A 10,569-nucleotide genomic window follows, 5' to 3' on the forward strand; every position below is an offset into this window, starting at 1 on the left:
TCTCTCTCTCTCTTTGAGGTTACAATATTTATCCTATGATCATATTTATATTGATTTGTTGAGGCTCAAAACTTAACAAATGGATATATCCTTCAATCTAGTATCTTAAGAAGAGAAATATCCAACTCATAATTAACTTAGTGATACACTTTAGTCGGTTTTGGTGTCCAATGATTGTTTGATAGTGTGATAACTTCCTCCAATCATTTTTAAACTGATAGTTGTTTTCAATCATTATTTTCATGAGTGGTTTCATTTTCATAATAGATTTCCAAAAAAAAAAAAAACAAAAACAAAACCTTTGTTTTGTCATGTGACGCATTTCATTTGGATGGAAATTTAACATATGAGCAGAAGATCTGACCCGCAGATTTTGTCCAAAAAAATTTGGACCTCACCCAACTTGCCCAAATTAGGTTGTTCAACTGGAATGCCTTGATAAAATAAGGAACTTGGTTTTTCCAAGTTCTTTTGGTATGAAACTCTGAATACATGCATCTCTTCACTTCTTGTGTTGCGGAGAATTAATCTTTAGCTTGGAAAGTGACGGCCGGTGTGCAACCTCACACAGGCAGAGGCAAAATGATTGCCCTACCCACTGCTCAAATACCCTGCCCGGGTGGGGTAGGGCAGTCATTTCACCTTACCTGTGTGAGGCTACGCGCCAGCCGCACGGGCAGGCGGCAGCAGAGGATCCAAATTGTCACTTTGCAATCTAAAGATTCACTCATGCTTATATTTTGGATCTCTAGGGATCAAGATATCATATATATTTTTTTTTTGTTGAACATGAGTCTTTATTTTGGACCGTATGTGACATGTGTGATTTTGTACTTTTATGAATTTATCTTGAGAAGGTTTGATGTATTTGAATCCTTATGGACATTATGGTTTGTAAGATTTTATAGGATAAATTATACATCACCCCCTAGTTTTCAAACGAAACTCAGATCACCCCCTGGTTTTTGAAAAAACTTAAATCATCCCCTGCTTTAGACCCCAATGTGACAAATTAGTCTCTACCGTTAGTTTTATGCTATTAAGTGATGATGTCAGCTAGTTAAATAAATTTAAATCCCTAAACTACCCTTGACTAATGTTGTAGATGAAGGAAGGGTAGTATTGTGAATTTAATTCTAATGTTTTAGTACAAGGGTAAAATAGTCCTTTCACACCAATAACTAACAGCAGCCTAACACCGTTACTGTAGAAGGGGTATTTGAGTTTTTTCAAAAACCAAGGGGTGATCTGAGTTTCGTTTGAAAATCAGGAGGTGACGTGTAATTTACCCTATTTTCTATTATTCCATAAACTTTAATCACCATGAATTAGATTTTCTCTGTATTTACTTCCTTGGGTGGTTGTCTCGCTAGCATTGTTACTCGTTGTAGAAGGATGGTCTAGACCTTGCTCCCTCCATCTAGGATTCCACTGTGTTTTCAAAAAATAAATAAATTTCCGCTGACTTTAGATGGACTTTTCCCGATCATTCGATCGCCGAACGCGAGAGCGAGGCCTATTACCTTTATCCGGGTGCACCGATGCACTTTAAAGGTGCACTATCTGCACTTGAGAGGATAACCGATGTGCATTGTGTTTAGCGGTATCATAGTGTTATAGAAGGAATCGAGTTAGCAAATTTTTAGTCTAAATAAACCTTATCATTGTTGTAAAAGGAATCGTGTTATTTATTGTAGGAGGAGTCTGAATGGAGTGGCTCGTTATAACACCAACTCTGCATATCTCTCTCTGTCTCTCTCTCTTAACTCCAATTTAAACTCAAAATCCTATTATCCTCTCTTTTTGAAACTCAAAATCCTTTCATCCACTCCTTTTATGCCCCTCCCCGGCCCCGTCTCTGATCATATCCGTCTTTCTTTTTCTTTCCTCTCTGAACTTTTTCCTTTCATTGAGTTCCTCTGGAGGAATTGAAGCTCCCTAGTTTAGAATTTTTATCCACTCAATTCTGAATTCTGACAATATAATTAATAATATTGCTTCAGAACACTGTTAGGTGTAATCCTTCTCTCCTTCAATTCTTCTCCGTATTATTGTACAAAGATGGTTCTTATCTGAAAACGAAATTAAACAGTTTTAATTTGGGGAATCATCATAAGCAGATAATATTGATCGAGTAGTACTCAAATCTCATCCTTCCAATAATAGGATCCTTAAAAGCCCTCTACTCTACCAATTAATCAATTAATTGGGTTTCGTTGGTTAATGATCTTCAAGTACTAGGACTAGTTTACTTTTGATAAAGAAGAGAAGAGAAGAAAGTTGAATATGGCTTCTTCTTCAATGGGCTGGTCCGAACTTCTACCTGAACTAATGGAACTCATCCTAGATCGACTCACCTCTCTCTCCGACCATCTTCGTTTTGCTTCTGTATGCTCCTCATGGCGATCATCAGTAGTTAGTAATCGCTGTCCCCGTCGTCATCGTCTACTTCCGTTTCTGATGCTTCCCCCTGCTGACAAAGAAAAAGACAACAACACTACTAAAATCCGACCTTTCTTTAATCTTTCAAGTCGCAAGAAGATTGATAAACTTCACATCCCAGAGATTCAGAATAAGTGGTGTTGTGGATCTTCTCAAGGCTGGCTATTAACAGTGGATGCATTCAAATGCCCCCCAAGGATTCAGCTATTCAATCCAGTAACTAGAGATAGTATCCAGCTTCCTTCCGTTTCCAAATTCACCTTTCAACCACGAAAATATCCGCCGCCTCAACAACCGAGCAGTGTGCATTACATCCACAAGGCAGTTCTATCTTCGGATCCTTATTCTACAGACTCCTCCTACATTGTTGTAGTCATTGTGACTAATCAGAGATGGTTGGCTTATTGGAAACCAGGAGCTGATAGGTGGAGTACCATAGATGATGAACAATGGGTTTGTTTTGAAGATATTATATTCTACAAGGGACTACTCTATGCCGTTAGCAATCACGGACATGTTGTAACTTATGACTTCACTTCTTCTTCTGAAAAAACAAACTCAATCCCAATTCCAATCCCAATCGGGAAGGAAATCAGTGGTTGGGAACGGAGAATATGCGACATGTCTTATTTGGTGGAATCATTAGGGGAACTATTCCTTGTTTTAAGGCATTACAAGTGGCGTTACGAGGACGACGAAGAAGTTGATATTGACAACAGCGAAGATGCCGATTATTACAAAGATATCGTCGTCCATCCACCATTCAAATCCAAAACTATCAAGTTTTGGGTTCGCAAATTGGATGATGAGGAGAACAAGCCAGCAAAGTGGATCCCAATTCAAAGCATTGGGGATGATCGTATTTTGTTTTTGGGAAATAACAGCTCAATTTCAGTCTCTGCCCAAGAATTTGAATTTCCAGAATGCTGCTGCAAGGGGAACTCCATCTATTTTAATGATGACCACGATTATGGACCCTTTGAAGCACCACAGAACGGTTACCATGACATGGGGGTTTTCAACTTCGAGACTCGCCGTGTAGAATCATTTCTTGATGATCAGTCATCGTCCCCTCCTCCTATTCTGCGTACTCCTACCTTTTGGTTTACTCCTGGACCTATTGGAAGTGCATCCATCAACTTCATATGTAAATTGTTTAATGTTGATTAATTTTTTGCATATTTAATGCTTGAATTAATATTTGTCCTTAGCTTTTGGCTAATAAAATGATGACAATTAATGAGGGACCATGCATGGTTCCAAGTTTAGGGTTTTGGTAGCAACAACTTCAACTTTCTGTATTACTATATAATGATAAATGGAATTTTTCAAGCATAGATTTTTCATTTTTTTGGAGTGCTGAGGTGGGTCACAAAGGCTCCTTATTTATCTTACAATCCAAATGGCCATCAATTTGGATACTCTACTGCCTAGCTGTCCGGCAGGACCGTGCTGTCAATGGCCACATAATCATTTCGTATAACAAACATTAAGGGCCTACCTTACTATATTAAAAGAAAGGGAAAAAGATCTCTACTTGGTGGTGTTCCTACGTCCTTTCACAGGGCATCGTGAAATGTCGTCTATGTCTCTAGGTAGATACCTAGGCGTGCTCATCCATTGGCCCATACGCTTGTGTAGAGACCATGCGACTAAATAGAAAGTCTACATATCCATCTCAAAATCACCGAATAACCATTGAAAAGATTTACCTGGTCAAAGTTGGGTAAACAAATTTAAAATTAATCCAAACTTGTTTATAAGGTTATTTTTATCATCAATATTTTTTTATTAAAAATAGTTTGAAAATGAGTTGATTTATCTACTATTTTATGAAAGATTCTATTTTTAACCCAAGTGGGGCCTACTATCAAATGAATTTTTCAAAAAATTGTTTAGATAAAGAGGATTGTTGTTTTCAAATCATTGGACAATGCTTATAATAATTTTTTCAACCCTTTTAGAATCACTAAATTTGGATTGACAGTTTGAAAGTTGTGAATTTTCAGAAATTTTGAAGGTCAATTAATTATGTTTAACCCAAAAGACCTGGATCCGTTAACGTCTAGACTATAGAGAAGTCTGTCAACGTTTTGGCCGTCAGAACGTGCTTGTTGATATTATGTTATCTTATTAATGACAACGGTCTGTTTTGAAATTCTTTTTAATGAGGCTGTGAGAGTTTCAGCAGCATAACAACGTATTATCATCAAAACTAAGGAATTGATAGATTTTGAATCAAATTGACCCCAATAACTGGTTGCCTATCTCACTTATGATTCAAACTTGAGTGCCAATTTGGCCCAACTTACAACCCAACTCTCAGCCCCAGAGATTCTAGACCTATTATAAGTTCAGAGGTGGATTATGTAGTCAGATATTGTAATGGCAACCATTTAGCCTACAAAATGGTCACACTTGGCTGAACCAAAACAAGCGATTGTATTGTTTGATTTAATGTAAAACAACATCATTTTGGACACTATAGTAAAATTGAATTAATAAATGGTTAGACTCATTCATTGGGAGTGTTGACTTTGCTCTTTTTTTTTTTCCCCCAATTGAAAAATAGTTATTGGCTCCATGGGGTTCCTCTTGCATTGTCCATTTTTTACCACATGGGCTCGTCATTGGTCATTCTATTATGGATAGATGGGAGATTCCTTATATAGGCTGTTGTCAAATTCAATGGTATTTCTCAATAATATAACTCATTAGTTTTGATTGTATTTCAACCATTAAACTGTCCAAATTTGATTTTTCATAAAAATAAAGTTACATGTATCAAATTATTGAATTTGGATCCTCTACTGCCGAGTTGCCCGGCAGGACCGTGCTGCCCAGACACAGTATTGTGCGCAATGTCCGCCTTATCCTTGTCCAAATGCCTTGTCCGAGTGGGGGTAAGGCGGTCTTTGCACACAACATCGTGTCTGGGCAACACTGTCCTGCCGAATAGTTCGGCAATAGAGGATATCATCCAGATTGCAAATAATTACTATATTTCTATTTTTTTTTCCTTAGTTCGTACAAACATGGCTTAATTGGTTCAATTTTTGTTACATGCATTTTCTCCCCAATAGATGCATGAAAATAACATTTAGTAACGCCAAAGACATGAGGTCCTCTTTCATGCTACAAAGGTGTGTGAGACCTAGCAAGTACATGTAAATTGCATTTCATTTGTGTATTTAATCTCAATTCATCTTGAATGCCTTAACATATAGTCTTAGTGAATGTTAGCTACTTTGGGTCTGTTAGTTTTTCCTTTGCCAAATCATCATGTTGAATCCCGAAAATAATTATCGATGTATCACTTGTGATAAGGGCACGTTTACTACATCAAATGGTTTCAGAGAACAAAACAAGGGATGTCATCGCAAACTGAAATTTGAGTGCAACATATGTTTGAACGTATTTGAGACTCGTGCTGATTTAAAAAAACATGAAGATGATGAGTTGGCAAAAGCACGTGAAGCAGCTAAGTTGGCAGCAGAACAAGCCAATTAGTGTATGGACACGAGTTTCCTTTATATTTCTCTATGAATTATTTAGATTTATTCTTTCTAATTCTCCATATTATTTTAGAATTTTAGTTATCTTATTTTCGATTAATTTCAGTAATCTTAATTAGTCTTAGATTGACATTTACACATCTTCTCTTTTTCTTTTGCATGCAGGGAGGTATTACTGAATTCTTAAGTATTCGGTTATGCTAGACAACGCTATTGATTACTTAATTTAGTTTTCCTATGATGGACAAGAATCTATATGTATGTTTAAACAGACAATCTACTAAATGATCGATATTTTAGTATGGTGGGAAGATGATGAATTATTGAACTCTAGTAAATGAAAATATGAAGTTTCTATATATTTAAGGCAATCTCTCTCTCTCTCTCTTTGAGGCTAGAGTCTAGATTTTATAACATTTATCCTATGATCGTATTCATACTGGCTCATTGAGGTTTAAAATTTAACACATGGATACAACCTTCAATCGAGTACCTTAAGAAGAGAAATATTCTACTCATAATTAATTTAGTGATAGAACATTGTAGTTGGTTTCAGTGACAAATGATAGTTTGATACTGTGGTAACTTCATCCAATCATTTTTTAAGTCAATATTTGTTTTCAATCATTATTTTCACGAGTAGTTATATTTTCATAACAGATTTCAAAAAATAAAATAAAAAACTTTGTTTTGCCATGTGACATATTTCATTTAAATGGAAGTTCAACATATATAAGCAGACGACCTAAGCCGCACTTTGTCCACAAAAATTTGGACCTCATCCAATTTGCCTAGATTTTAGGTTGTTCAATTGAAATGCCTTCCTACATGGCCCACCCAGAAACCCATTTGCTCACACGAGTTCTTACCCGACCTAACCCGACTCAACTCGACCCATCCCAATTGATGGATTTTAATGAAATGGATCTTTTGTACGTTCTCCCAATTTATAATCAGCCTCAAAAATAATGTTATTCGTCATTGAATATCTGCCATATGAGGCATCGTTGCTAGAACTTGATCCTCTTGAGTTGAACCTGAGACAGACAGAGGGTGAGCTAATAGGTCGCAGACCCAAAACCATATATATGGGCCATGTAGAACCAAGGCTCCTCACATAATTGTAGTTATCTAGAATGATAGAAGATATATTATTAAACTCCAGGACGTTCATGATTTTTAAGCGAGGGAAAAAATAGTGTCACTCAAATGATCTTAAGGATACAAACAAGAGATATGGGCTTGATTGTTTAGAACTCTTTGGGTTTGGGTTGAAAGAAAGAACTTAAGGCCAAGTTGGCTTCGACTCTAATGGTGCCTTGGCAACTTGGGACTCACCTAGGCTTCCTATGTATGTATGTATGTATATTATTGGATTAGTATAGTAAGTCCTAAACATATGACATATATTTAATGTTTTGCATATGTAATCCCATTTGTTGAAACTATAAGGGTAACTTGTTCGTATCAAATGATGTTGCAGTTCATTTCAAGACTTTTGCGTATGCACTCAATTAAATGCATTGGTTTTAGGTCTCATTTGAACACAAACAAGTGGTCATGTATCCAAATGAGGTCTTATTACCATTGAGTTATATTTTGGAATGATCTTTGTTCAAAGTTGAATTAAATCAATTTATGTAAATGGGCCTTCACATGCATAGCTTAGACTTTGTACCAAATATGACCTCAAATAGAGTTAATTGGGAAGCAAGAATCCATGTAGTCGAGGCTGAGTTGTTTTTGTGTTTTTTTTGTTGGTGGTGGTAGTGTTGTTGTTCTTCTCTAAGCTATAAGTCAATCGGTTGAAGATCCTTTAATTCACATAAATTTTTTTCTGCTTGACTCAATTAAATGCATAGGTTTTAGGTCTCATTTCAAACACAAACAAGTAGACATGTATCCAAACAAGGCCTTCTACCATCAAGGTTTTTTTTTTTTTTTGGTAAGATACCATCAAGTTATATTTTGGAATGATGAACACTTTGTTAAAAATTGAATTAAATCAATATATGTAAATGGGCCTTCACATGCATAGCTTAGGCCTTGTACCAAGTATGACCTCAAATGGAGCCGATCGGGAAGCAAGAACGTCACTCTCTATCATTGCCTTATGAGTTCTAACATCCTACAATCGTACCGATGTCTACTAAAACCTACGGGCGGGTGCTCCGCAACAACGGCAGTAGTGAACATTGCTACTAAAGAAAGGAGAGGGGAGCCTCTACCGCGGTTAGGTTCCCTCGATACTCTAGTTTTTTGTATATGCGTTCCAGGAGTGTCCAATTCCCTTGAATCGTACTACCGGTTGTCCCACCAGGAGGGAGGTTGCGTATCGCCAGATGTTCAATCCCATAGTATCTGGATTCGTAATACCAAACCCTCTATATTTGCACGATCGTGCATGGGCTTGTAGGAAGCGAACTCCTAGTAAGCAAGAGGACCGGGAAGGAGGGAGCGGGAACCAGAAAGATTCCTACAACGAACCCGAACCCGAACCCCCTGATGAACAAAATAGACCTTTCTCTACTGTATAAGAACCCATGTAACCGATCCCATTTTGTTGGGATAAGGCTGAGTTGTTTTTGTTTTTGTTGTTATTGTTGGTGATGGTGGTGGTAGTGTTGTTGTTCTTCTCCAAACTGTAAGTCAATTGGTTGAAGTTCCTATAATTTACATATATTTGTTTCCACTTGACGGACAAGAGGCCTTTCTACAAGATAGACATAATGCTGATAATTTTATTAGGGATTTGAGTTCCCTATCCGGTTGCATAGCGTAAACTAGTGTCTCGTTTTGTCAATTTCTCTCCTCCCACAATAAGGGGCAGGTGTGTCATATTATAGGAGGGGAAGGGAGAGAAAGATACAAGAAGTGCTAGCGTACGCTACATGGTCTGTAGCGTTCTTTCTCTCATTTTTATTGCTACTAATAATGTGGTTCATTACACGAACCAAAAAAATGATAAAACTTGCATTTATAGGCATCATACTAGACACATCAAAAGCATTTGATAGGGTTGAAAGGGTTATTATCTGTGCCATCATGGAATTCATAGGCTTTGATGAGAGATGATGTGACCTTATTTCAGACTATCGTTGTAACAACCCAAACCCGGATAGGGTACAAGGTGTTGCCCTCACAGGCGTGATCTAAAAGCTCGGGAATTTCTACCTGAAAACAGTGGGAAACATAAATTTTTATTTTTGCCACACAACGGGAACCTAAGTGATGGGAGTAAAGGTCTCGAAATCTCGATGCTATATAGGGAGGCGTTTCCTAATGGAGCAGCAAACGGAACCTAAATTATATGGTGACATCTATGATCTAACACATGATAATTAAAGTTTATGGAAAAATAAAGTTATTACATGGCAAGATCCTTAACCAAAGAAAAAAATAAAAACATGGCAAGATCCTAAGGACACAATTTATAACCATACACAACGGCTCACTGTTTTGCGTTTCTTACTGTGTATAATCATGTAATAAGTAATGGCTAACTGTTTTGGGTCAATGCATATTAAATGGTAGCGTACTAGTGTGTGATTTTTATTCAATTAATTTAATGTATTTTCATTATTTTTCATATGAGAAAAATAATGCTAACATGTGTTGTGTGTGGGCATATTCTTGCGCCGAGACATAGCCTGACATGAAACGACCGTGGCACCCCCTGGAAAGGTGGAAGGATCTAGGGGTGCGGCAGTCTTTTCGCACTGGACTGTGTTTGGGCATAGGTACACGCCCACACACATCACCAGTTAGTGTTCTTTCTTTCTTTTTATATTTAAAGTGTGTCTATTTTAATGTATTTTAATATCACATGATTAGAATAGAAAATTGAATTTATGATATGTATGATGAATGACAGTACATAAGGTCAATATACGTATTTTTTGGAAATTATTGGATGCATGTGCTATTTTTATATTCGCATATTTTCCCTTTCGCTCTTTATGATCATTAGTCTTATAAAATTATGGAAATTTTTTCTGATGTTTTAAATTTTTAAAAAATTCAAGAATTTTCCTTGTAATGTTCTCTTCATGGTAGGTTTCATTCCCATTGTAGATAGTAACAGTAGATGTGTTTTTTTTACTCTTTTGCCCCTTAAGGGCATTTGGTAATTTGATATTTTTAATTCCTAAAAATGCATTAAAAAATCCCCAAAAAATCACATCAATTATGTTTAGTACATTTGAGCATGTTTCAAAATTTTTTTTCTTGCAAATTTACACATGCATCCATGCCCATTTAAGGTGTATTTTGCATACAAAATGCATTGTTTACCCTTCAAGGGCATTTCAATAATTTTGACAAGTCTAGGGCAATTATGGACCCTTTCTAGCATTATAATGTTGCATATTTCAGTACCTTAGGATGTTTAAGTTCATAAGTAAATGTTTTCAAGTTTTATTGACTTTAAAGATGCATTCTTAGTCACATTTACCATTTTACCCTTTTGGGGTAATTTGGTCATTTCCACCATGCTAGGATTATTTAGAACCAAACCTTGGCTTCACTTGTTTGCTTTCAATACATTTCACTACGAAACCATCATCCACATGTGCACTCAGTTTCATGAATTTCAACTCATTTCTATGCACAT

The 10,569-nt window shown here is 36.5% G+C and overlaps 1 protein-coding gene across 1 annotated transcript; it reads left to right on the top strand.

Moving 5' to 3' along the window:
* Positions 1–2,286: 2,286 nt before the first annotated feature.
* LOC122651071 (F-box protein SKIP23-like) lies at positions 2,287–3,612 on the top strand. The gene has a single exon (XM_043844406.1). It carries the CDS (start codon positions 2,287–2,289, stop codon positions 3,610–3,612), a length of 1,326 nt encoding a protein of 441 aa, XP_043700341.1.
* The last annotated feature ends 6,957 nt before the right edge of the window (positions 3,613–10,569 follow it).

This window comes from Telopea speciosissima, chromosome 2, assembly GCF_018873765.1.
Source record: "Telopea speciosissima isolate NSW1024214 ecotype Mountain lineage chromosome 2, Tspe_v1, whole genome shotgun sequence".
Classification (NCBI taxonomy): domain Eukaryota; kingdom Viridiplantae; phylum Streptophyta; class Magnoliopsida; order Proteales; family Proteaceae; genus Telopea; species Telopea speciosissima.